A 26,874-nucleotide genomic window follows, 5' to 3' on the forward strand; every position below is an offset into this window, starting at 1 on the left:
TATTTGAATACTGAAATATGATATATACTTGCATGTGCTTATTAAGCCTTTGCTGGTACATATGCCTTGAAGCAGCCATTGGTGCTTAGAAATTGCGTCTCCTCTGCCATCAAGACCTCTAGGAAAGTACACCTATTATCCCTTCACCGTCAATTTTACATCTCAATTAGACTCGTTTGGATAGGGCCGCAATGATTTCTACACTAGGGCGCACTTGCAGCCGGGTGCATGTAACATCATACAGGTATCGAGATAGATATAGACTTGTATTTACCACAGTGCTTAAAATTACGAATGGAGGCGATTAAACTAAGATGATCTGTGGGCGATAATTCGATCAAAAACTAATATATTTTAATGAAACTTTGTTCAAGGTACATATGTTGGCTTTAAAAGTTAGCAAAATCGGTAAATAACCACTCCCATCTCCCATGTAACGATAATTTTCAAAGAAGAACAAAGCTTGATATCTCTGAGTCACAATGATTCCATTTCTTATAACTCTGGTCGGATAAAAGCCAAGCTTACTCTTTATATATATAGTACTTCTACTTACTTTTTTGGTTTTTGGCCGAGTTCCTCCTTCTATGCGTGATGTGCGTCTTGATGTTTTTCCACAAATGGAGGGACCTACATTTTTCAGCCGACTTCGAATAAGAGATATTTTTTTATGAAGAGCTTTTTCATGGCAGAAATACAGTCGGAGGTTTGCCATTGCCTGCCGAGAAAAAACGTTTTTTCTTCACTTTGATGCTTCATGCACGGAGATTCGAACCTCGCACTTCAGAATGGTAGTCATGCACCAAACCATTCGACTACGGCGGCCACTCTTTATATGTTAAGTCTAAATTTCCATCCGTTCAGCTAATATTACAAGCAAAAACTCTCATTTTCTATGAGTTTGTTTGATTGCAAAGTTAACAGCCAGCCCAAGTAAAATTTTGCTAAAATGTGTGCACGTATAGAATGTTCGGTCCGGACCAAATTTTGTCTTCCTTTCTTATTTGATTTCAGTCTGGAATCAGATGAGCTCATACCTTGGAAGTTTTGCAGATATTGCCAACGCTGCTTTGTTCGCTCCATATGAGTTCGTAGCTAACTCAAATTTGTATACTCCCATGCGCTCATAAATATGCAACGGATTTCATTTATGAGCTGTAGACGTACCAGATGACACGAGCAATAATTTATTTGACATCAACATGCACATCATACGAAATTCGGTAGCTACGTAGCAAATATGTAGTAGGTTAAGTAAGTACAAAGTCAATATGTTTGTATTATGTACACACATACATATTATAAATATATATTATGAGTATAAAACCGCGTACCCTAGTTTCAAACCCAACCAGTTGATTAACTCAGCCAAAGCAAAGAGTTGCTATTTTAGCGAAATGTATAAACCAACTTGGTGGGAATTTTGCGCTTCCTTGCTAATGTTGGCGACATTGTTTCAACAGTGCGCAGGCTCACAGCGCTTTTGCGGGAAAGCGTTACCAGAAGCGCTCGATCAGATTTGTTTTAATGGTTACAATACGAAAATTAAAAAGTCAAGTAAGTCAACGAGTATGCAAGTAAGACAAGGCAGTCAGGCGTTTTAAGAGAATAATAATATGTGTTTCGGCCGAGTATAAAATGAAGGATTGCCTGGCATATAAACGGGTAAAATTAAATATTCAAATGAGTTAGAAGATAAATATCGAGAAGACACTAATGAAGTTGAATATTGCCTTCTGCTACTGCTAAACGCGTTTTGAAAAAAAAAAATTGTTACTTAGGTAGTCTTATCTCAAAGTGAAAAACTAGTACAAATAAATTAATTTATAATAACACTGAAAGCGTAGTGCATTGGGTTACTTTTACGTGTTGTCTTCATATTTGTTGTTCGGTCGGTGATGCCAATTCAACATAGCAAGCTACAAGATTAAGTAGCACGTGCAAATAATGGAACTTTAATACACGATTTGAGGTTCTGGTTATCTCTCTCGAAGGTGACGTGAATTACTTAGCAAGATCGTGCGCCTTCACCTCGGTACAACTTGAGTTTTTTTAAGTCGCAGAGCTATGCCATTCAAGGCAATAATCAATAGATGCCCTCAACGTTAGCAAAACCTAATCAATTGATCAATTTCAGCCGGATGTGCAGCAGAGTTATGTAGATAGGATCTCTCCATTGTCACGTCCCATACATACTTGTACATAATAAAAGGTTTTCCAATAACAGGTGCTATTTTGAATAGCCCGTTATTTCGGTAGATGTCTCTTTTGAAGTTGTCATTTTTGATATTTGACAAGTAGAAACTACGCCATTAATAAAAATGGAATGATACACGCATAAACAACGGATTGAAATTATTAAAATTCACTATAAAAATGGTGAAACTTTGGCAGAGAGAGTTCGTAAAACTCGAACATTTTTGGGTCATCGTGAAGCACCTTGTCGGACCGCAATACAGGAATTGGTGAAAAAATTCCAACTGCTGGGACAAGTTAGTGATGTGAAGAATAAAACTCGTGCACGCCGCTCAAGAACAGCCGAAAATATTGCTGTTGTAGCCGAAAATGTTGAAGAAAACCCAGGTTTGTTCATTCCTCGTCATTCTTTGGAATTAGGCATTCCACAAACGACATTACACCGTATTTTGCATAAAGATTTGGGTCCTAAGGCTTATAAAGTTCAGTTAACACAAGAACTCAAGCCGACCGATCATCAACAACGTCGTGTCTTTGCTGGTTAGGTCGTTGAAATGCATGAAAATGATCCGGAATTCCATCTTGCGTCATGAGTGATGAGGCCCATTTCCACCTCGGTGGCTTCGTCAACGAGCAAAATTGTCGGATCTGTGGCTCAGAAAATCCAAGAGTTATTGTTGAAAAATCTCTCTATCCTCAACGTGTGACTGTTTGGTGCGGTTTATGATCTGGCCGAGTCATTCGACCTTACTTTTTCGAAAATGAAGCTGGAGAAACAGTTACGATGAATGGGTTGCGCTATCGAGAGGTGAATAACAATTTTTTATTGCCGGAGTTGAATGGTATTGATCTGGACAACGTTCTTTTTCAACAAGACGGCGCTACGTGCCACATAAGCAACGAGACGGGAATAACACCTCTTATTGGAGAACTTTTACTTATACATATACAATTTTCAAAACATCTGCTTAACCATTTTCTTCATCGATATTTTGGCATTTAATTGTCGGCTCTTGCTCACTGTTCTAGGTACTAACGACAGCTATATAGTTATACTTTTACATTCAAATCAAACATCATCACTCCGTTAGTAAAACTCAAGTTTTCACTTTGAGAATAGTTGAAGAGCTATCAGGGTTGTATATTAGACACTTGCAGACATTTTTGGTAATACCCAGCACTTCGGCATCCCACATTCTTATCCCAATCATAGCTGAAATATTTCCTGCGTCAACGTCCTTTTCACCTTTTTCCCGCAGAATTTATCCTTTGAACACCCTAAGCGCCATCTGACTGCCTGTCGAAAAGATTTTAATGTGAGAATGTCTATCTGATCCAAAAAAGCTTTGCTCGGAAAGGCAGATGCTTTGCTGAATTTGAAGGCTGGAATCGGTCTGAATAGCTGCGGGGCAGTCCAGGCAAAATAATTTCATCCGGGCGAGTGTGCGAGTGTGTATAGAAGAACGGACTGGAACTGCACTTTCGTGCCATAATACGTTATTTTTTTCATGGCAAATAATAAAAAGCAAATTTCTCATAATATATTATTTTTCCATCCGATCACTTGAAGTCGCAATAACGAATTGCCTCATGAGCCAATTCTCCTACATTTAAATAACTATTAATTTCTGTCAAATTGCCAATTTCTGTATTTCCAGTGGAATGGGATGACTACACCAACAATGAAGTCGGAGTAGAGCTGCCGTTCACCTACGCAAAATGGCCCTTCCTGGCTAAAGTTCATGGTGGAGAAGTTAATTTGAAGGCCAAGCAGCGTGGTCGTCGACATGGCGTATATGATGAATGCTGTCGCAAGGGTTGTACCTACAATGAGTTGGTCTCTTACTGTTTGTAAATTTTATCTGGATCAGAATAAAAGTTCTGTTTAATGATTACCAATCGGAAGATATTGTGAGGAGAGTGGCTAAGAAGGAGTTACGCTTGAAAATATTCAATGGAAATCACTCGTAGCTGAATGTTTTTTTATTTATGCTTCTGAGCCATATGCTGCAATGCAGAAATATAAAAAAATAATAAACGAAAATAATTAAAAAAAAAATAATAATAATGAAAAAGAAACACAATAAAATATACCATACGCTGTCTCATATATCCTTTATCGTTCGTGTATAGCTCAATTACCTAAATTGTTATTTATGTATTTGTACTCGTCTAAAACGAAATGTTCATAAATAAAATATATGCGCAAATTTGGAAAAATACGGAAAAGCACTTCTGCTGCTGAACTGCAATAACTCTGTAAACTCAGTTACAAAATATTGAGATGATTTTAGTGTATCAATTTAAATGAAAATTGTATGTCTGGCCAAGTGACGATTTCGCATTTTGTTATAAATTGCCGCACAATATTGCCAAAGAATAAATAAAATTTTGCATAGTTGGCCAATAACAGCTGTGCTTTCCACAGCGCTATTCCCACCATTGTTGCTGTCCTGCCCCCACTTCAGCCTCTGCTTCTATTACCCGCAACATTAAACGTTGGCACGGGCAACAGCAAATGCTTTTCGCGCTAGTACCGCCATTCTTGCCACTTTTTTCGTTGTTGTAATTGACGTTGACATTGCTGCAGTCAGTTTGTCAGATTATGCTTTGCTAGCCATCTGGCAAATGTAACTATCCTGTTCACAACGTTCATGCCTTGCTCGATTTTGTGTTGTTGCTTTTTTCTCAGTATATTCTTGGTGGTCTCCTTTCCACTTTACCCAAGCAACTCGGTATCTCTGGTGCGCCTCTTACAGATAGCTAAAATTAATTTCATACTTATTGGCTATTTTTCATTCTCCGTTCTCTTCCCTTCGTTGTTTGCAGTTCTCCAGTTGGTGGTTTATCATATTACTACTCATACCTTCTTCTGCCCCTTCCTCGCCAACCATTTGAACGTGCAACTGACTGACACTTTTCTGTTGTCCAATTTGAGCTCAGCAATTTTTTCGTAAAATGTGTGTTGAAAAGCTAAAATTCAATGTTGACAGTCGAGATTTTTAGCTCATTGGTGAATGTTTAATCTGTGCACGAAAACCTTTGAATTGGTGTCTGTGTAATTCTACATATATACAGATGTACTTATACATATATACACAGTTGTGCTCGTATTAATAGCAGCACTTATTCAAAGAACTTCCTGTCTACTTTTTTCTCTGTCTCTCTATGGTGAAGGTTATACATTTTCAAAAATGGAGATCTGGCTAAGATTTAATATTTTTCAGTAAACTTAATGCTAACATAAAAAATCATATATGGGATCCTAGAAAGACTTATTTTTTAAATTATGTGGCCGGCATGATACATTATTTCGTATGGGCTCGCTATTGGATGGCCAGCGCCTAAGAAGGCTATTTCTGGGAGTAAAATGTAAAGAGTTATTTAACATCAACATTCTGTAAAAAGTAACAGAAATTGTTCCATAAAACGCAAAATAATTGCTTAATCATCAGAATGTATTTTGGCGACTTCAAAATATGCCCCATTCGAAGCAATACACATATGCCCACGATTAGTTCAGTCATCAGAGCACCTTTCAAATGCGTTCAGCTCCTTAAGCAAAATCTCCATAATGGCCTTTATCGACTCAAAGCGGCGTCCGCGGAGTGGCAATTTAAGTTTTGGGAAAAGGAGAAAGTCACAGGGGGCTAAATCCGTTGAATACGGTGGCTGTTCGATGATATTTGCCGAGTTTTTGGTCAAAAAAGTATTCACAATATGAGCGTTGTGAGACGCTGCGTTATCATAGTGCAAGATCCATGAGTTTTCTTTCCACAAATTGGGCCGTTTCCTACGCACATTCACTATCAAATGTCGCATAGCTTCCAAATAATATTCTTTTTTTACCGTGCAACCATTTGAAATGAGTTCCCCGAGCACCAAACCAAGATAATCAAAGAAAACGAGTAGCATGACTTTCATTTCCGACCGACTTTGACGTGGTTTTTAGGGTTTCGGCTCATGTGGATAGCGCCATTTAGCCGCCTGTTGACTGGCTTGCATGCCAAACTCATATACCCACGTTTCATCACCTGTTATGGTGTTCTGGATAATAAAGTACACTCGCCATAGGCTTTCTGCAACATTTGCAATGATTCGGCACACGAAATCGCGTTCAAAACACAGAATTTAAGATAAATTCTTTGTTCAATATTTTTATCCACACCCGCGGTTGACTGATGTATTTAAATGCCAAAAACAAGCTAATTGACAGATCACGCTCAAACTCTGCGACACTCTAGAGGGCGGTTGTACCAACATTCCAGCAAAAAAAAGTTAGACATATGGGTAACGCGCGCTTTTTAAATGAAAAATCCCGATAATTTTTGGCAGAATGTACTTCTACAAAAGCAGGACAGATCTAATACAATCGAGCTGAACACAACTCAACCATGACAAAGGAGTCATTAGAGTTACATACACAAAAATTCTAGATGTCGTTCAAAAAATATGCGTCCATTCCGCATTACTACTCCTCCATTCTGTTTCACAAACAAATTTTCCACAGAAGAGATACAAGCGGGAAAACACTAAATGCCGTTTATTTTAATAAAGGGGCTTAAGCTTAGGAATGCGGTAGGTAGTAGGAAGCTTTCGTCTATCTGGTCATTTACAAATCATTTACCCTCCTAAAGGTCATATCAAATGTAAGAGAGTCCTCAATGAGCTGGATTAGCAATGCGGGACAAACCGAGCAAACTGCGCCACGGTTAAATTTGCGAGTGGAGGGAAAGAATCCTTCATGGAAACCCTGTCAGATAAAGAGGAAAATCTGATTGAAAGTGGGGGTAGCAAATGTCCAAGCTGTTAAAATATCCTAATTGTTTTTCCATTCCACTGACAGTTGACATTATAGCAGTACGCTGCCTGATGGGCATACGTTCATCAATTTCTAACGCAGCACCGGACAGCGTTGTAAACTCCCTCCGCCATTGCTCCTCCTTGATGAAGATGTGACATTGATACTTTCCGAAATCTTTTTTCGACTGCATAGATTCTGCATACGAGTACTTACGCACTTACTTTTAAGGAAAGAGGGACCAAACTTTATAAAACTGTTAATGTTTTAGTAAAATTGAATTTGGACTGCTTGTTAATTTTCGAAAAAAAGACAAGATGAAGGTTATATAAAGGTTATACCTGAAAGAAATTAAGTCTTGACATATGAGAAATAGCGGCCGTTTTTTCAATAACACTAAAGTTTGATTTAAATGTGGTGCGGAGTTTGATTAACCTTCGGTAGACACAACCATTTTTTTTAAGTAAACGAAACACTGGGTAAGTTTCACCCCAATTCATAAACTTTTTTAATTAATTAAGTTTTTTGTTAGTATTTAGATAAAATAAATTTTAAACTAATTGATTAATTTATTTTAGTCGAGGATATCAGATAATATAATGTAATAACATGCTTGGATTTTATTCACATAAAGAAATTTTTATCAGAAATAGGCTTTGTGACCTATAGAAAAAAAAGAGAACAATCATCTTGGACTTCAGAAAATTATATAAACTTCAGAAAACTATATAAGAATAAAGTCGAAAATACGAAAAAATAGCAAATTAATAAAAATTAGTTAGTAAATTATTAGCAAGTGGCATTATATAGTTTTTGCAATCAATAGTACAGTCCATATAATTTAATGTTTGAAGATAATTTCATGCAAATGTTGACCGCGGCTGCCCTTCAAATGCCCTCCATCCGTTTAGCCTAATTTTGGCATACTCTTTCCAATGTTTCAGCCGGTACCTCACATATAAATACCTTAATGTTGTCTTCCAACGCGTTAATTGAAGCAGGCTTGCCTGAATAGACATGAGCTTTAACATAGCCCCACAAAAAATAATCTAAAGGCGTTATATCGCACGATCTGGGTGGCCAATTGACAAGTCCCGAACGTTAAATAAAATGTTCACGGAACTCGCCTCTCAACAAGTCCATTGTTACGCGTGCTGTGTGGCATGTGGCACCATCTTGCTGAAACCACATGTCATGCAAGTCAAGCTCTTGCATTTTGGGCAAAACAAAGTTGGATATCATTTCACGGTAGCGCCCACAATTCACAGATGATTCGCAGCATCTTTGAAGAAGTACGGTCCAATGATACTTCCAGCCCATAAACCGCACCAAACTGTGACCTTTTCTGGATACATTGGGAGCTCTTGCAATTCTTCTGGCTGATCTTCACTCCAAAATCGACAATTCTGATTATTAAGATCCAAAAATGTGCTTCGTCGCTGAACACAATTTTTCGATAAAAAAGTGGATCTTCGGCCAACTTTACAAGATCCATTCACCAAAAATTCTGCGTTGCGGTAGGTCGTTCGGCTTCAATTCTTGCACCAGCTCGAATAGTTCGCATTTTTATAATAAAATTCAATGATTTGCAAGCGTTGTTCGTTTGTAAGGCGATTCATGGTTAAATTATAAACCAAACTGGAGATGTTTGACAGTGAAACAAAACACGAAACGTGCGTCAGCTATTTAAACCAACTGTTTAAAAAGATAGTAGCTAAAAAATCACCCATTACATCGAAAAAAGTTGAGCACGAAATTTGGCAACACGGGTGAATTTTTCTTTTGGGCGAAGAGTTGCATACCCCAGTCGTGGTGCACTGCTAATAATCGACGAAACTTCAACGAACTGTTAAGCATCCTGTTAAGGTTAAGGTTTAGGACTGGTTCCCCGAAAAAGAATTTGGTCGTTCATTTGTGAAAGGAGTTGGTTTTTTAGCTTTAAAACCATTTTAACTGACGATTTCCACGTTACCGGGAACGCCTTTTATCACGTGGCATAAAAGCTGATGCGTTTATTCCGAAATGCTGCGTACTGAATGAGGGTCAGGGTTTATAGCTTTTTATTCGAATGTATATGTAATTAGCTATAACGCGCGGCCCCGCTCGCGTAGGAGTAGTTTTGAGGGATTTAGGATATGTATATAAAAGAATTACAAACAATAATTTTATAGAAAATATTTTTTTATTAATAACCATAGTGTTACAATACCCGGCATCCTTTACTATGCCTCGTTGAATAAAATCAAAACAGCCAATCAAAAAACTATCAAGCAAAATTAATTTTATTAATTTTCTATCTCAAACTGTTTTTGAACTTTGCATTTGGGTCATAGTTGAACAGCTTATGCGGATTATGAAGTCTAGAGTGTGCTATAAATAGTGGGAAATAGGAAAAACTAAAATTTTTTAGATTAAATTTAAGCAAATATTCGATTATTAGTGACGAATGAGAGTGGTGGCGCGGATTGCGGGCTGTGGGAAGGGAGTTCCAATCCAAAACATGCCTATAACTTTCATTGGGTTAAAATATGGATGTATAAAAATTTTTGCATCATTTGGTGTTGTCGTTTCGTAGTGCTGGGCGGGCAACGTACAGACATTCACCTTTGTAGTATAGATTAAGAAATAACTCAAAATTTGTTATTTCCGTTGATCGAACGCCCTTTTCAAATCAAGCAACACTAAGGCTATTGATATATTATCATTTTATTCTTCATTCCCATCAGTATCACCATATTAAGTGCTATTTTCCCAGATTAATGCTAAGTATTACCCTCAAGTTATTGTTCACGGTCCGGCTCTCGAAGTGTAATCAATTAAAAAGGCCATACATTTAGTTTGAAAGTTACTTTTATTCAATTCAAAGTAAAAAATGTGTGAAAATAATACAAAATTAAGAATCAATTTTCTTTTGGTCGATATGACCACTTTTTGCCTTGACTATGGCTTTGAGACGGTTCAGAAACGTATCCCATACTGCCCGAATGTGACGTGCAGGTATTTTGGCTCACTCGCAGACAATGGCTTTTTTCAGCGCCTCGAGACTGATAAATCTTTTAGATTCGGATCTTGTCTCCAACATGGCACAAAGAAAATAATCCCTCGGATTCGCGTCCGGTAAATTTGAGAGCCATTGTGTCGACGTTATGAAGTTTGCAACGTTAGTTCTTAGTTCACTCGAGGTTTGTGAGACGGTGCCGAGTCCTGTTCAAATGTCCTTGGTCTGTCACCGAAATGTTTGCCTGCCCACGGCTCCAAAGCAACCTCAAGAATACTCTCCCGATAATATTTCGCACTTACCTTGAAGCCAGGCTCTATGAAAACGATTGGAGAGCGCCCATCTGCGGTTTCAGAGGCCCAAACCATTACCTGTGGTTAGTGATGCCTCCTGGTGGCCAATCGATGACTCAACTTCTCATATGAACAGTCGATCAAATAAACCCTATCATTTTGGGAGTTTACGCATTGCTAAATTTAAAAAATTGTGTTGTCAAAAGTCACAATGTTAGGAAATTGACTGCTTTCGGCCAAGCGAAGCAACTCCTTCGCTCTCTCAAGTCTGACTTATTGCTGCTATGGTGTGAGATCATGCGCCTTTTATATCTTATAAGTCTTTACTTTGAGATCATGTTTTAGTATACGGCGGTTACTACGATCAGATATTTTCAGTTCTCTCGCAATTTGATTGGAACTTCGCTAAAATCGCTTTTTCACAGTTTGAATTATTACACGTGACGTTGCAGTCCTTTGATGACTACCTCCATGACGTTTCGTGATGCTACCAGTGTCATTGTAATGAGTAATGGTGCGATAAATAAAACCTTTATTTGATTGATAGTTATTATTATTATTATTATTTAGATTGATAGTTAAATTTATTTAATAATTTTACGGGGTCCCATTTAGCAATGGCTAAGGACATATCCCGGACAAATCTTGTGTGAGATGATGGATGTTCAAATGCTTTCTCCAGCACTGCTCGTTTTTCACTTAAACGTTTGCAGTGAAGGGCCACATGCTCTGCGCTCTCAACTGTATTCGTGCAACTGAGGCAAAAGGGCTATCATCTAGCTGGAAATTGTGTAGGTATTCCAGGAAGCAGCCGTGTCCGGGGAGTATCTGAGTTAGGTAGTAGTTGATGTCGCCATGCTTGAAGCATAGCTTCGTATCAATTATGGCTCCGAGATACTTAATCACCTTCTGTCAGAATATTTCGTGTCCACCAACCGTAATCGACATAATCCTTTTTTGCTTCCGTCCGCTTCAAAGCACGGCCTGCGTTTTTGGCGCTGCCAGCTCCAGTCCCGCATTGCAGAGCCATCGCTGTGCTCTACTTAAACCTATATTACATGCATATAATTTACATGCATATATTGAATTACTGCATAACTAGAGCAGGGCCACACAGAAGTACACAGTAAAAAGTATTTACTAAAATCAGGCTATGCGCTGCTATTGTTATGAATATAATGTTGCCATACAAAACCAGTTGCCATACTTAAGCAGTATCAATATCGATTTGAGTGCTTTGGATTTGGATGTAAGTAGGCAAAATACAGAAATGTAGTTTAATAATGAATTTTCTTAGTTTGGCTCAAATACAAAGCGAAAACTCTGTAAGCGGAAATTTAGCTGAGTCAAATGTCCTGACGTCACCTCAGCGATAGATAATCGTAAACTCAAATTGTTCATATTATCTTGCCACTGATTTAGGATGCTTTGGCACTAAAAACAGATTTGACAAACGATGGCATAACAACATGGCCGCCGTAGCCTATCAGCATCTAATTGCTTTTACGGGAAAACTCTATACCTGTAATCACACAGTAAATTCTATATTTACTGCATGAACTGAACTGAAAAATCAAATGACGCTTGTTTTTACACATAGCTGCAATCAAATGTTTCCCATTTCTGTGTTGGAGAAATCCACGTGGACGTACCTATTTGTGCGTAAGATGTTCTAATATATCTCCTCATTAGTAAACATATGAGTGCGCTCATAAATATGCAACATATTAAGAAAATTGTTGTTGAATTAAATTTACATACGCCAAGCTGTGTGTGTGTGTGTGAACAGCTATGACATTTTGTGTATAAAAGCACAAGCAGAAGGTGCAAACACATCAATTGTTCGACATAGCTTCAATAAAAAGTTGTGCTACTTAAAAAATTGTTTATAAAAAATATTATTAATAAAAATTTAAATATTTGTTAAATCATGTTAGCCCTGAATTTGTTGAAACTCTACGCTTTGCTACTTGTTTTGATAGTAGGTTTGCAGGAAAACACTGCCCAGCGCACAGTTTGTGGTCCGGCCTTAGATGCGGTACTTAGTACTCTTTGCCAGTACGGTTATAATACGAAATTCAAGAGATCAAGTGAGTATATATCATAAAATATGACAAAAGTGGTATTGCACAAATATAAAACATACGACGATAATCGATATTAAATAAATATTTCTTAATTTCTATTTAATTATCGGAAATATTGAAACTGATCGAATTCTAGTGGATTTGGATGAACATAACGGCAATGAGCTGGTAGAAGAACTGCCCTTCCCGTATGCAAATTCGCCGTTCTTAGGCAAGATACACGGTGGCTATGTTGATACGTTGGCCAAAACACGTCGCCGTCGTGACGGTGTGTATGATGAATGTTGCAACAAGGGATGCACCTATAACGAAATCTTATCGTACTGCAATCGATATGAAGATTTGATTCGCGGCCTTTAGGCTTTTAAAATTATAAATACGAAAGGTATTAAACAAAAGGTAGAAAAGTGAGGGATGTGCGTGAATGTATATGCATACAATTTTAAAACGCTGTTGATAAATTAAGATTTGTGTTTAATTTTCATAATAATAAATATTGTGTTTGCAAATACAAATATGGAACATCAATAAGGAGATAAACATTTGAAGTGAAGCGCTCTCGATGGCGGTATTGTCATTTACGCCTTGTATTTTACTATTGGCGTACATCCGAAGACGGTAAAAATGCGTGAAAAATACCAAGTGTCCATTAGATGAGTGCCCTTAATATACAATTTAGGGATTCATGAAATTTGAACATCCAACACACCACACTGGAGCTAATAATTCTTCGATCCGGCACGCAAGTTACGTCCTGTCTTGCTAATAGGGAACTTACCAAAATATCATTTATAGATCCCAGCCGAAATTCAATTAGATATATCGAGTTTACACTACAATTGAACAACAATGAATAGATCCATATGGTCCATATGGTCGAACATTCCTCAAGTCTTATGCTGGGTGGAGCTTAGTAGCAACTCAAGCTTAATCCCATCGCTAAGGAGTACTTGGTGATTGGTCTATACAACACTGCCCAAACCCATCCATCCAACCTGTAACATACATCTTTGGCCCGTTAAACATACCCTTTATACCACTGCACCCGCCTTCTTATCTGGAATAAATAATCCAAGTTTCTGTTGAAACCTAATAAAGTTCTTGTGCAACCTAAGTTGCTGCTGGCACTTGTAAAAAAAGAGTAAGTATTTCTATGACAGATTCAAACGCCGGAATTAAATAATTTCTCATGATGGCAGAGAGAAAGATCGCTCTCTTCAGTTTAAGGGAGGGTAAAGTAGGTGCTCAAACTATGGAAGCATAAGTAACAATCTACTCTATTTTCTTTGAGCTTGGACACCACGTCTAGAATTTTATTGGAAGCGTTTTGATAAGATAGGAATTCTAATAAAGTATCTTACGAGCATAAAACTGAAATTTGTATTTACCCTCTCAGAGTGCTCAAACAGTGTCTTTCGAAATACAGTTTAACCAAGGTTTGGTTTATACGTTTTTCAGTAAGGCATACCTTAATAGCTTTCTCAGACTCACATTGTGATCCTCATTTCTTCTTCACAACCTCCACCAATTTACAATGACACGAACATAAAATTAATCTGCGAATAATATTTATGTCTAGAAAACTGTCGACTGTTGGAAAAGTAGACTTTTTTGATTTTTATAATCCACTATGACTCTGTCTTTATCAACCAGTGCAAAGTACTTAGGGGTAATTTTGGACTCCAAACTTAGCTGGAAGTTAAACGTCGAAGAACGGGTAAGGAAAGCAGAAATTGCTTTATATGCCTGCAAACGTATGCTTGGAAGAAGATGGGGTCTTCAACCTAAGCATACATTATGGCTGTATAAGGCGGTTATACGACCCATTTTATCGTATGGTTCGGTAGTTTGGTGGAAAGCTCTAGGGGAGAGTACAATACCAAATTACTCGGCAGAATACAAAGATCAGCCTGTGTAATAACGGTCGGTGCAATCAGATCATGTCCTAGAGAGGCTCTCAATGCACTGACACACGTTATTCCAATAGACCTACATATAAAGAAGACGGCAACCATGAGTGCATTTAGGTTAAATGAAGCGGGTCGCTGGAAAGGTAAAACTTATGGTCACGCTAGTCTATTATTGCGACAAACCCAGTTAACCTCGGTGAGGACTGACTACATCGTCCCGATGGTAACGTTCAATAAGAATTTTGCCACACTCTTTCCATCTAAAAAAGAATGGAATAAGGAATTCTCTCTAAACAACTTCGATACCACAGTCTATACAGATGGCAGTAAAATGGATTGTGGTGTTGGGGCTGGTATATATTCTCATAGACTTGGAATGGAAAAATCTGTGCGTCCCCCTAATACCAGCAGCGTCTTCCAAGCGGAAGTACTAGCAATTGGGGAAGCCTGTAGGTTACTAATCGCAGATTTCTCTTTTAAGGGCAATATCGCTATTCTTTCGGATAGCCAAGCCGCAATCCAGGCGCTGGACGCGACTATAACAACCTCTAAAGTGGTGGAGCAAAGTAGGAATAGCCTCACCAACTTGAGTGAAAACCATAGAGTAACCTTATTTTGGGTCCCGGGACACCGGAACATAGAAGGTAACGAAAAAGCTGATGAACTGGAAAGAGGGGGATCTGCTATGAATAGCGCTCTTGCAATACCAGTATTCACTCCACTAGGTGCGGTCAAGAATGCAATTTCCCTAAAATACCTTCGAATTGCAGATTGTAGATGGAGAGACCAGACGAAATGCAAACTCAGCAGAACGTTATGGCCCACCTACAACCTCAAGCAATCGTCGACATTAATAAATATGAAACGACGGGACACCTGTAGACTTACGGCAGTCATAACTGGCTTCTGGTCTATCGGAGAACAAGCCGCCAAAATGGGCATCCCTCACAACACATACTGTCATAGTTGTAAACAACCGAAGAAAAAGAAACAATCTTCCATTTCCTCTGTGAATGCCCTGCCCTATGGAAGGACAGAATGTTAACCCTGGGCAAACCGCTGTTCGAGAGTCTCGAGCAACTGTCTGGCTTAGACGTCAACAACCTAATAAGGTTCGTAAACCGCACAGACTGGATATAGTCCTGCTGCAAATAACTGTTAAACAATTTGGTAACGAGGATGTGGCAACAAAATGGTGCGGAAGCGCTAGTTGGATTCTGGATGAATCACCACTCTAACCAACCAACCAACCATGACTCGATTTTATCTCCTCTGTTAAATGTCGCAGTTATTTTGCTGCACTGTTTACTTATTGTATTTATTTATTTTCGAATTCAAAAAAATCGAAGAGGTGGCGCTTAAGGTCTTTTTATTACATTGGTTTTTCAATATTATGCAAGAATATTTATTACTTTTTATAGACCATACGATAAACATCTGAAGCTTATCAGCCTTCCTGCTTGTCGCTTGTGTTAGAAAAATGCTAAGAATAATATTTATGCTAAAACTGATCGCAGGGCATATGTTGCGGAATTTACTGATCCGGCTCGAAGGACCAAAATGTTGCGGAATTGACTGATCCGGCTCGAAGGACCAAAATGTTGCGGGAAGAATCCTAAATATGTTGCGGGAATGTTGCGTGGAAAATACTGAATATGTTGCGAGAATGTTGCGGGAAGAATCCTAAACATGTTGCGGGAATGTTGCGGGAAGAATACTGAATATGTTGCGGGAAGAATCCTAAATATGTTGCGGTAATGTTGCGGGAAGAATTCTAAATATGTTGCGGGAATGTTGCGGGAAGAATCCTAAATATGTTGCGGGAAGAATCCTTGATTATTGCGGGAAAGTTGCCAAAAATCCAGAGCAAAATGAAACTCTGATGCTTCAGCTTTGAAGCTACAATTTTTACTGAATTTTATTACAAAACTATTCCCTTTATATACACAATTATTTCACAAAACCTACTTATGTTAACAGAAAATTATATTGAATAATATGAGTTGAAAAAACATAAAGTATTTTTAAACTAATACTCAACATACCGCCGCCCTTGAACTATCTCAATAAGTTCAATATAGAAATTTACAAATTATAGCAAAGAACAATATGAAAAGATTGATAACATTTATGATGAATTAGTAGTTTCTTCGTGAAACAAGTCTTCTTTCGTTGGTAAAGGGCAGAGCTTTACTATGGGCCGAACTAATTCGCCATGCGGTGTTTTCAGCGTAACCACTCTCACGCGTCCATCGGCGCCAGGGTGGCATTTAATAACACGTGCCAGCGTCCACTTCATCGGAGGGGTAGGCTCGTTGAAGACTGCAACTACATCACCTTGCGTGAAGGGCGAATCCACTTGGTACGACGTTGCAAGCTGACGAGATATTCGTCTCTCCAACGGCGCCAGAAATGCTGTCTCATGGCAGAGATCGCTTGCCACCGCTGACGCAGATTTCCACGGAACCCTTGACCCTCAGGCTCCGGGATAGATTTAAGCGGTTCACCGACAATGAAGTGACCAGGCGTAAGTACCTCTACATCACCAGCGGCTGCAGAATTGTCACAGAGTGGGCGGGAGTTGACGCAGGCTTCTACTTCTGTCAGCAGCGTGTTGAACTCTTCGTAGGACAAAAGAATTTCGCTAATAACACGTTTCAGATGATATTTGACTCTTTTTATGCCAATCTCCCAGTACCCCCCCCCATATGAGGCGCGGACGGAGGGTTGAAACGCCATTCGATGTTAGAGTCTACAAAAAACGAATGGAGTTTGGTATCAGCCATACACCTTTCAAACGCAATTCGAAGCTCCTTCTCGGACCCGACGAAATTCGTCCCATTGTCAGAAGAAAGGACCTTGCAAAAACCTCTGCGGCTTACAAATCTTTTAAAGGCATTGAGGAAGCTCGATGTTGATAGATCTCCTACAAACTCTAAATGCATCGCCCCGGTGCACATGCAAATAAAAACGCAAATATAACCCTTGGTGGCCTTCGCTCCTCTCCCATGAGTGAATTTGTAAGAGTATGGTCCAGCAAAATCGACAGCAGCGTGGATGAAACAGCGTGCGTAGGTGGTTCGGATCGCAGGTAAATCCCCCATTGATTGTGCGGCGAGCTTGCGGTTGAGACAGGTGCACTTTACGCATTTGCGATATGTGCTACGAATTAGGCTGCGGGCGCCAATAACCCAATATCGACGTTGCAGGATGGTTTGCATGATGCGAGGTCCAGCGTGTAACGTGAATTCGTGAATATCGTGAATGATCAATTTCGCAAGTGGGCAGTTTTTTGGCAGGATAATCGTATGTCTTACGTCAGCAGCTACTTCAGCGTTCTTGATCCTACCTCCTACTCGCAAGACGTTTTTCTCATCGAGATATGGCTGCAATGTCAAAATACTACTCCGAAGCGGAATCGGCTTTCTTTTGCTACAAAGAGAAATTTCATTAGAAAAATACAGGAATTGTGTATACCTGATCAAGCGCAGTTCAGCTTCGGATATCTCTTGACAGCAGGGAGGACCGACCCGTTTAGCAGCGTTGATTCGTGTCTTAACTCGAGCGTTGACGAAAAACCTTAACACGTAAGCAATGATGCGGCGCAGCTTGGAATACGATGAATGTCTCATCAATACAGGCCAGTGGTCATCTGAGCTCGTAGCATGGGCGACGACCTTGCTACGAACGCTCAACTGAGTTGTGTGTTGCGAAGGTGATAACTTCCAGAAATGGTCAGGACCTTTTAAGAATTCAGGACCAGACCACCATAGTTTTTGATGCACTAGTTCAGACGGAGTTACACCTCTAGAAGCGCAATCTGCTGGATTCAGTTCAGAACGGATATGGTTCCAACATTCAGGCGGTAAAACTTCTTGTATGTCAGCAACGCGATTGGCAACGAAAGTTATCCACTTACTAGGATGCGCCTGAAGCCATGCCAATGTGATAGTTGAGTCATTCCAAGCATAGATCGGATAGCGGAGATCACCCCAGCTATGTAACACGCTTCGCGCCAATTTAGCAGCAAGATGTGCAGCGCACAATTCTAAGCGCGGCAGGGTTGTTGTTTTAAGCGGTGCTACCTTAGTCTTCGACGATATCTGCACGACAGTAATACTGCCGTCGTTGTGTAATGTGCGCGCGTACATTACGGCAGCGTAAGCGCGCTCGGAAGCGTCAGCGAAAATATGTAGCTCAGTGAACGACTCACCTGCTCCTGTGCCAAACCAGCGACTTATCTTTAAACTTGATAGCAGTAGCAGTTCCGAGCGATGTTGTCGCCACTGTGCTGCGATGCAGTCTGGAATAACGTCATCCCAACCGACACTCATACGCCAGATCTCCTGAAACCACATCTTTGATCTTATGGTCGCTGGAGCGAGCAGACCCAGTGGGTCGAAAAGCGTGCTAGCATCAGACAAGAAATTTCTCTTCGTTAAAATAGTGGGTGGTTGATTCAGATTAACTGAGAACGTGAAGTAGTCCTCCTCTGTATTCCATATAAGGCCCAAGGCATGGACATCTTTACTATCGACTAGGTAGTGTGATATATTTTCTGATGCATTCGAAACATTTTCAAAAAGCTCCGCAAAATTAGACGCCCATTTTCGAAGTTCAAAACCCCCTTCCTTCAGTATTTCGGAGACGTTTCGTTGTAAACATAGCAGCTCTTCTTTAGAAGACGCACCAGTGAGGAGATCATCCATGTAAAAGTCCTTATGGATGACGGCAGCAGCCTTCTCCAAATGTGTGACGAATATTTTGCTGTTTGTTGCAGCGATTTAACGGCTAAGTAGGACGCAGCGGCAACGCCATAAGTAACGCGCAACATGCGATAATCCTTTATGGGTAACGTCGGGTCACGACGCCAGACAATGCGTTGTAGATCGAGGTTTTTCGTGGACATGCATATTTGGCGGTACATTTTCGCGATGTCCGCTGTTACTGCGTAGCGATGCGTTCTGAAACGTGTTAAAATAGAATATAAATCAGGTTGCAATTGGGGACCAACAAATAATGCATCGTTCAACGAATTCCCGGTGGTGGTTTTGGCGGACGCATTGAACACGACTCTCAATTTAGTCGTGACACTTGACTCTTTTATAACGGGGTGATGCGGCATATAGAACGTTTGATCCGTTGGCGGTGGTGCAAGTTCCATGTGTTTCATGTCGATGAGTTCTTGCATGAACTCATTGTAGCGTTGGCGTAGGTCGTCATCTCGCGCAAGTCTTTTTTCGATACTTAGTAGACTTCGAACAGCATAACTTCGTGATGCTCCCAAGGGTACGTCAGATTTCAGCGGCAGCTCTACTATAAATCGACCGTCAGGTGACCTTCTGTGCGTTTTTTCGAAAAACTCTTCACAATAGCGTTCTTCGTAAGTGAGGTGGGCCTTTTTCGGTGCTTCTTCTAACTCCCAAAGTCTAGTGAGCGCTCGATCAAAATGAACTTCACAATGCAAAGACTGTAAACCGAGCGAAGCGGATTCGGACCCATCGACATTTCCAAACAACGTCCAACCGAAAACCGTTCGTTGAGCCATGGGCGTACCGGGCGGACCCTTGCGAATCTCCGAGCAGAGGAGCTGTCCCATGACGTCCATTCCGACCAAGATATCGATACGCCCGGGTTTCATGAAGTGCTGATCGGCTAAAAATAAATCTTGTAGGTGCGGCCACGCCGAAACCTTCAAGGGCTGTGTTGGCAAATCGCTTGTGATTTTAGGCAGAATCAATGCGTCAACAGTAAAGCATAGATCTGAAAAATGAGATGATAATGAAAGCAATACTTCACCTTTAGAGCGTATCCCTTGGGAGGAACCAATTCCAGAAATTAATATTGCGGACCCTCTTCGCGGTAATCCCAATCGAAAGAAGCATGCGAACCAGAATCAAACAACAAGCGAGCGGGTTGCCAATGACCAGAGCAATCGCGTACCTTGACTAAGGCGGTCGCCAACAGCACAGTTCTTTCTCTTGGACGAGGCTGGTTGGGATTGACATTCAAATGTGAAGACGTACAGGTAGCAGCGGTGTTTGTGGAAGGACCGTTAGCGGATGAAACGGTTACGTTCGTTTGATGCATGACGTCTGCGGCGGGGGAGAAAGGCCTAAGAGAGGCGCTGTTGACGAAATGAGTAACGGTTGTAGCGTTAGTTGTAGCGACAGCATTATGCAACAGCGTATGATGGCGTTGACGGCAAATCCTGCATGCAGATGTGCTGTTACACTTTGCCTTATAATGGCCTGAACTTAAGCAGTTCATGCACACGCGCGATTCTCTCACAAATTTCGACTTACCGTTTGCGTCAAGGTCCCGAAATTTTTCACAACTGTATATTTTGTGTGGCCCGTTACAAAATGCACAGCCCGTGCTGTCCTGATCTTGCACTGCGTGAAACACATTCGTAGACTTACACACCGACGCGGTTTTACCCTTAGCTGGCAATAATACCGTTGACGATGATAGCATTGATAGAGAACGACATCTAACTTCTAAAAACGTGGCCAGCTGTTCGAATGTCGGAGGCTCATCAGTGACAAGTGATAGCTCCCATTGCTTTCGTGTCTCGAAGCCTAATTTATTGACTAGTTCGTACACTAGCCAATCGTCCCAAAATTCCACTGGGCGTCCCAAAGCCTTAAGCTCGCGTATATGTTGCTGGAAAGCGTCGATCACTCCCTTAATTGCGTCGGAGGTATCACTAGCTGCCCTCTTTACGTTGGTCATAGCTCTAAAATGTCCTTCAACTATAACGCGCATGACCTTATAACGCGATTTTAGTAGGTCCCAAGCTTCTTCATAATTAACATCACATATTTTAAACCCACTTATGATTTTTAACGCGTCACCCCTTAAACAACTACGAAGATAGTGAAGTTTTTGACCATTTGACAATGCGGCATTACAGTCGACCAAGGCAGAAAATGCGTCAAAAAAACCGATCCACTCAGTGGAGTCCCCAGAGAATTTAGGCAGCTCCATCTTTGGCAGCCGTATTGCTGCAGACACAGGCGTTGACACGGACGCGGGTTGCGCTTCGGCACGACACTTCTGTACGCGATTAAAATTTGCTAAAGCTGTAGAGTACCACGTCTCAGCTTGAATTCGCACACTTTCTTCAATATCTACATTTTCACTTCCACACGAAATTTCGACCGTATCTTGAGCGCTATTAAAGCGAGTCCACTGCTCAGTGTGTAAAGGCATCGTCCACACTCTTAGCCATATACCGTTTAATGGCGTTAAGTGCAGAGTCGCGTGTTTTTACCGAGCTCGACATTTTTTTTTTTCTTGTCCTTGTAGATTTGAAGGACGATATTTGCACTGCTATCACGCACAAATCAACGCACCGAAACCGATTGGTAGAAAAACCCAAAAAATGCTAATTAATTGAGATATGTATATAGTACCTGTTTGCACCTTAGCCAAAATCTATTGGCTAAACTCAAAATGTTCGCGGGTTTGAACTTATCCGGCTCGAAGGACCAAAATGTTGCGGAATTTACTGATCCGGCTCGAAGGGCCAAAATGTTGCGGAATTGACTGATCCGGCTTGAAGGACCAAAATGTTGCGGGAAGAATCCTAAATATGTTGCGGGAATGTTGCGTGGAAAATACTGAATATGTTGCGGGAATGTTGCGAGAAGAATCCTAAATATGTTGCGGTAATGTTGCGGGAAGAATTCGAAATATGTTGCGGGAAGAATCCTAAATATGTTGCGGGAATGTTGCGGGAAGAATCCTTGATTATTGCGCGAAAGTTGCCAAAAATCCAGAGCAAAATGAAACTCTGATGCTTCAGCTTTGAAGCTACAATTTTTACTGAATTTTATTACAAAACTATTCCCTTTATATACACAATTATTTCTCAAAACCTACTTATGTTAACAGAAAATTATATTGAATAATATGAGTTGAAAAAACATAAAGTATTTTTAAACTAATACTCAACAGCATATTTCTGTCCCATTTCTTTAGGCATTGGATTTGAAGTTCCCGCTCGAGTAAAAAGACACTTTAAGCCTCTTTTTTTAAATCCAAGTAAAATCATTTACAAACTTTTCGAACCTTATGAAAGAGCGAAATAATGAATATTTTAAAATTTTGAATGAAGGAAATCTAAACGCCATCTCATAAAAAATAATCTTACCGCAGTTATGACAGCTGAAACACATTGTTATATCATTTTCATCAAAAATAAAATAATTTTTAGAGATAATCTACATAATTGAGTTTTCAAGTTTTCTTAAAACTAATTATTATATATTACAATTTTTTGAGTTTTATTTGTGTGATCGGAAGTAAACTACAAGAGAGCGTTAAGTTTTCTCTCAGAAGTAAAAATTAGTTTTTGAGCTTCATTTTTTTGTGCTCAGAACCTCATCTTATGGTGTAATTGAAATCCGATTCATAATTATACAAGTAGATGATTGACCTCTATTATTCTGATGAACTTTTTCGGTAGCTAAACTGTTTTAGTTCTCAATGCTTAGGAAACTCCAGGCTTTCTTACTTAACATCTCGACACTCAATTGTTTATTTTAAAATAAATGTCAAATTAGATTCAATGCGAAGGCAATATTTTAAGTGTGGACATTGACATGTCACGTTATCATCATTTTGGGTGAAGTTGCCGTCAAACAAGCCAGTACCCTGTGCTCGAGGATGATAGTTTACCAGGTTTGTTATTTAGCAATGGTGAAAAAGAAAATTGTTTGGGGAACTTTGGATATTCAGCAGCTGAATTATGGAGCAATGAAGTGATATTGTTAATTTTTTCGTGTACCACTAATACAATCTGAGTTTTTTTGTAAGCACACCTCAAGTGATGCCAGCCCATCAGCTGATTTTATCAAATCGCTCAGAGCGAAATAACGGTCTGTTAAAGAGCTCGCCTTTGAAATCGTTTCACCATGGCTTGTGCACGCGCTCTTGATTGTTTGAAATCATTGTTTGATTTATACGATGAATAGGCGCAAAGATTTTGCGTGAATCCTTTTTGCAAGGAATGGGAAATGCGCAGTCTGGAAAACTAAAATTATCAACGATGACTGAAGGTGCTCATCACAAAAAATACCAATTGGCTGTCAAACATGCAAAATTATAGGCCATTGCTTCCCATTGCGCGCCTAGTATTGGATACACTTAGCCCAACGCCAAAACAAATATGATCCGTAGTGATGCGAGCTGCGCCCTGTAGCGTAGTTTAGAATCAGCCGGCCAATTGCCTTAAATGTCGATAGGAACATTCCTTTGCGAACTGTGTCCCTCGTATTTGTTGACGAAGTGAAAATATTTTTAAGTTCAAACGGCGCTCGTTAAGGGTCCGTTACGTCCGTTGGTCGTGTTTAGTATAGGGTGGGCCATGCAAAATTTGCTTTTTGAATCGGCTATAAAAAAAAAAAACTAATCAATATTTTTTCAAAATTTTTTTTTTATTTTGAAGATTGAACATTGTCATTTATGAATGAAAAATAATATGTTTCAAATGACTGCCACGACTGGCTTTGTCCCTAACGGCTCCCCACAAAAAATAGTCCAACGGGCTTAAATCACAACTCCGAGGCGGCCAATTGATATCGGAATTTCGGCTGATTATTCGGTTTTCAAAAACGGTAGCCAATAGTTCGAGTGTAACTTTGGCAGTGTGGCTAGTTGCACCGTCCTGCCAAAAGTCGTCCATGTCATCCTCTTCAAGTTTTGGAAACAAAAGCTCGTTGAGTACGTCACGGTAACGCTCGCCATTTACTGTAACCGCACCAAATAGTGACTCGTTGTGGATGCATTTGCTTCTCTACAGTAACGTGGGGATTTTCTGAGCCCCAAATCCGACAATTTTGCTTATTGACGTAGCCACCGATGTGAAAATCAGAAAAGAAGAAGAAGACTCACCACTTTGGAAATAGGTTTTCAATATTTCCCAATTTTGTTCAAGCGTATAGCGTCCCATTTCGTAAATGTTAAACCTTTAAGTAAATTATGAACACATTTGACATGCCATTTTTGTTACCATTCTCAAAAAAATAGGTGTTTCTAAAAGCAAACGCTATATAGCCCACCCTGTATAATGCAACGTAGACAATTTTAGGCAAAGTGTAAGAGAGTGCTTCAGGAACAATCTTTATAACTCCCAATTATTCCGAAAATAATATTTTTGTAATTATTGGCCTTCTAAGTGACCTCGGGAACTTTACTCAAGGTCGGCCCATTATAATATATATTTTTCAAAACTTTTCTTAAACTCACAAAATATATACTGACTCGCGTGGTTTTATTTATTTTTATATTTGTATTCGAAATTTTTCAATGAAAATTAAATGCAAATGCATTTACCAATATCGTGACTTTCCAATTTCAAACGAGAATAACAATTCATTAGAATTGATAACAGTATAGTGTTGCCAGATGCCTGAAAATTAAAATAAAAATATGCACAAAAATGAAGTCTTTCAGTCAGTGCTGATGATGGGTATTATTGTGCATCCTTACTACACACGTGGAAGGAGTTCTACGCAAAAGTACTGTGGAGTTGAATTGATGAGGGTTTTTTTTTTTTGAAGCACTGTCGAAGGCCGCCCATGTGGAAAAAAGTTCTATTAAAAAATTCTATAATACAAATTTACAAAAACCCTTCTAGTCGACGATCCTGTCAAAATGCAAGTTGATATGATTATATTTTCGAAAATGTTTCTCAATTCTGAACTTAAGCAAAAAATAGTTTAGATTTCTAAACAACCTTCCAGTGAACGCCACTACATGCGAACTTCGCTCTTATTTGAGTTGACTGGCAACATCAACTTTTCGCTAAATTACAAGACTTTAACAATAAATTACTTAAAAGCTATGAGTCTCCAGAGGGTGAGGTTTTCAGTTTTAAGATGAAGATACACCCCTCTATTCCCCCTTTGTAACCTTTTTTTTCAAAACGTATTACATTTTACTAATTTGATTAAGTTCTATTCAAGTTCCTATTATAAGCCTATGACAGAGCTGGACAGAGAACAAATGCCACCGCAAACTTGAATTCGTCAGTAATGTGCATCGCAATTGTAGCTACGAGGATACGGGAGATCGGGCCATTGAACCTTAACGAATCAATCTTGCTGACTTATGGTTTTATTTACTTACTTCAAATGTTGGGCAAATTGGACAAAGAAAACTTCATCAGAAGCGATTCTTTGAAGGCAAAAGTGTATTTGTTTCTTATCATCACAATTCTTCTGACCTCATATACCTTTTGTTCACACTTCAATCAAAGAATAGTTTTTAAGTTTTTATTTATTTTTGAATTGGTATTATTTACTTTCAAGACACTGTATGATACTTTATTTACAAACAAACAATAACTATGCAAGTATAGAGGACTGTATGTTTATGGTTTTTTTTGGTACTAAATATAATATTAGATGTATTCACACGGAGCTCATTTGATTGGAGGTGAGTTAAACAAGGGACGTGATCCTTAAATTAACTATTATATAACTATATTATTATTTTTTTATTATTTAATGCATTTTACTTTTAGAAATGATGAAAAAAATATGTTTACGTATTCCAGACAATTTTTCGAACAGTTTTTCATGTTGACAACTACACTCAATTTCTCGCTTCCGCAAGTCTTCTGCAATAGAACCCAATTTGCGAATATGTACAGCCATTTTTACAACACTCGTCCACAACGCCCGTTTTAACGGTCAAATTGCGACGCATGCGTTTACCAGTGATTTGATGTCTTCGCCGCCAACGGGAGCTTAGCTTGCGTTTTCCTCTCGCATGCACTATTGCATCAAGCTGCACGAACTGGTTAGGCAGAATATGTGGTGGCAGAAATAAGCCTGCTTGTCTACGACGCCGCAACGGTCCACCTGTTGAGTGCGTAAAACATAAAAAACGATTACGATGCTCATTTTCTGTTCACGTTTAAAGATTTCTCAAACTACTTTTTCACATTCCAAGATAATAGGGATTTTTTATGTATTTTCTGTGCCAACTAGTTAATGTACTGAACAATGTTCTTACCCAAATTCTTGGTATTGAAACCATTTACGCAAATCGTGACCAAAGCGTCGTCGACAGCTACACTGCATCGTACTTTTGAATCATCCGAACGGCAAAGATCTACCAAGAGTACGATCGATAACAACAATAGAAGTCCAAGTGGATCTTTTAATTTCCAAATTCCGGGTGCCATCTTGAGCAACTTTAAATGAATCTTTCACATCTCGTTCCAACTGACACAGACGCGAACTTTACAGTGCCACAGATTGTTTTGAACTGAGAAATGTTAAAACGTTGGAAACGCAGCAAACGTATGGGGTATATATACATACATATTTTTATGCAGCTGACTGATATATAAAGCTGTATGTGTACGTGTGTGTGTGTACTACGCGTGCATGTAACCAACAGCTGTTTGGGGTAAGGTTTTATGTGTCAGGTAGAAGTTTTGTACGAATAAGGACCTGCTACAAGCGTATGTACATACATATATACATATGTGCGTACTTTTTTTTATGCGAATGTATGTACATACAAACATATATACCACTATTCTCTATGTGGTGCTGTAGCCGAATAGCTT

The 26,874-nt window shown here is 39.4% G+C and overlaps 4 protein-coding genes across 4 annotated transcripts; 2 read left to right on the forward strand and 2 right to left on the reverse strand.

Moving 5' to 3' along the window:
• The first annotated feature begins 1,310 nt into the window (after positions 1-1,310).
• LOC128861292 (probable insulin-like peptide 1) lies at positions 1,311-5,221 on the forward strand. The gene is made up of 2 exons (XM_054099325.1): positions 1,311-1,557; positions 3,855-5,221. Exons 1-2 carry the CDS (start codon positions 1,398-1,400, stop codon positions 4,049-4,051), a joined length of 357 nt encoding a protein of 118 aa, XP_053955300.1. The 5' UTR covers positions 1,311-1,397; the 3' UTR covers positions 4,052-5,221.
• A 6,925-nt stretch (positions 5,222-12,146) lies between these two features.
• On the forward strand, positions 12,147-12,874 carry LOC128861491 (probable insulin-like peptide 3). The gene is made up of 2 exons (XM_054099660.1): positions 12,147-12,378; positions 12,512-12,874. The coding sequence occupies exons 1-2, from the start codon at positions 12,219-12,221 to the stop codon at positions 12,733-12,735; spliced, it is 384 nt and encodes a 127-aa protein (XP_053955635.1). The 5' UTR covers positions 12,147-12,218; the 3' UTR covers positions 12,736-12,874.
• Positions 12,875-16,613: 3,739 nt separating this feature from the next.
• On the reverse strand, positions 16,614-19,893 carry LOC128861809 (uncharacterized). The gene is made up of 3 exons (XM_054100185.1): positions 18,976-19,893; positions 18,205-18,916; positions 16,614-16,906 (listed from the first exon to the last, which is right to left on the reverse strand). The coding sequence occupies exons 1-3, from the start codon at positions 19,891-19,893 to the stop codon at positions 16,614-16,616; spliced, it is 1,923 nt and encodes a 640-aa protein (XP_053956160.1).
• Positions 19,894-25,553: 5,660 nt separating this feature from the next.
• LOC128861295 (uncharacterized) lies at positions 25,554-26,582 on the reverse strand. Its single transcript, XM_054099329.1, has 2 exons — positions 26,313-26,582; positions 25,554-26,158 (listed from the first exon to the last, which is right to left on the reverse strand). Exons 1-2 carry the CDS (start codon positions 26,482-26,484, stop codon positions 25,890-25,892), a joined length of 441 nt encoding a protein of 146 aa, XP_053955304.1. The 5' UTR covers positions 26,485-26,582; the 3' UTR covers positions 25,554-25,889.
• Between the last annotated feature and the right edge of the window lie 292 nt (positions 26,583-26,874).

Source organism: Anastrepha ludens, chromosome 4, assembly GCF_028408465.1.
Source record: "Anastrepha ludens isolate Willacy chromosome 4, idAnaLude1.1, whole genome shotgun sequence".
NCBI lineage: Eukaryota > Metazoa > Arthropoda > Insecta > Diptera > Tephritidae > Anastrepha > Anastrepha ludens.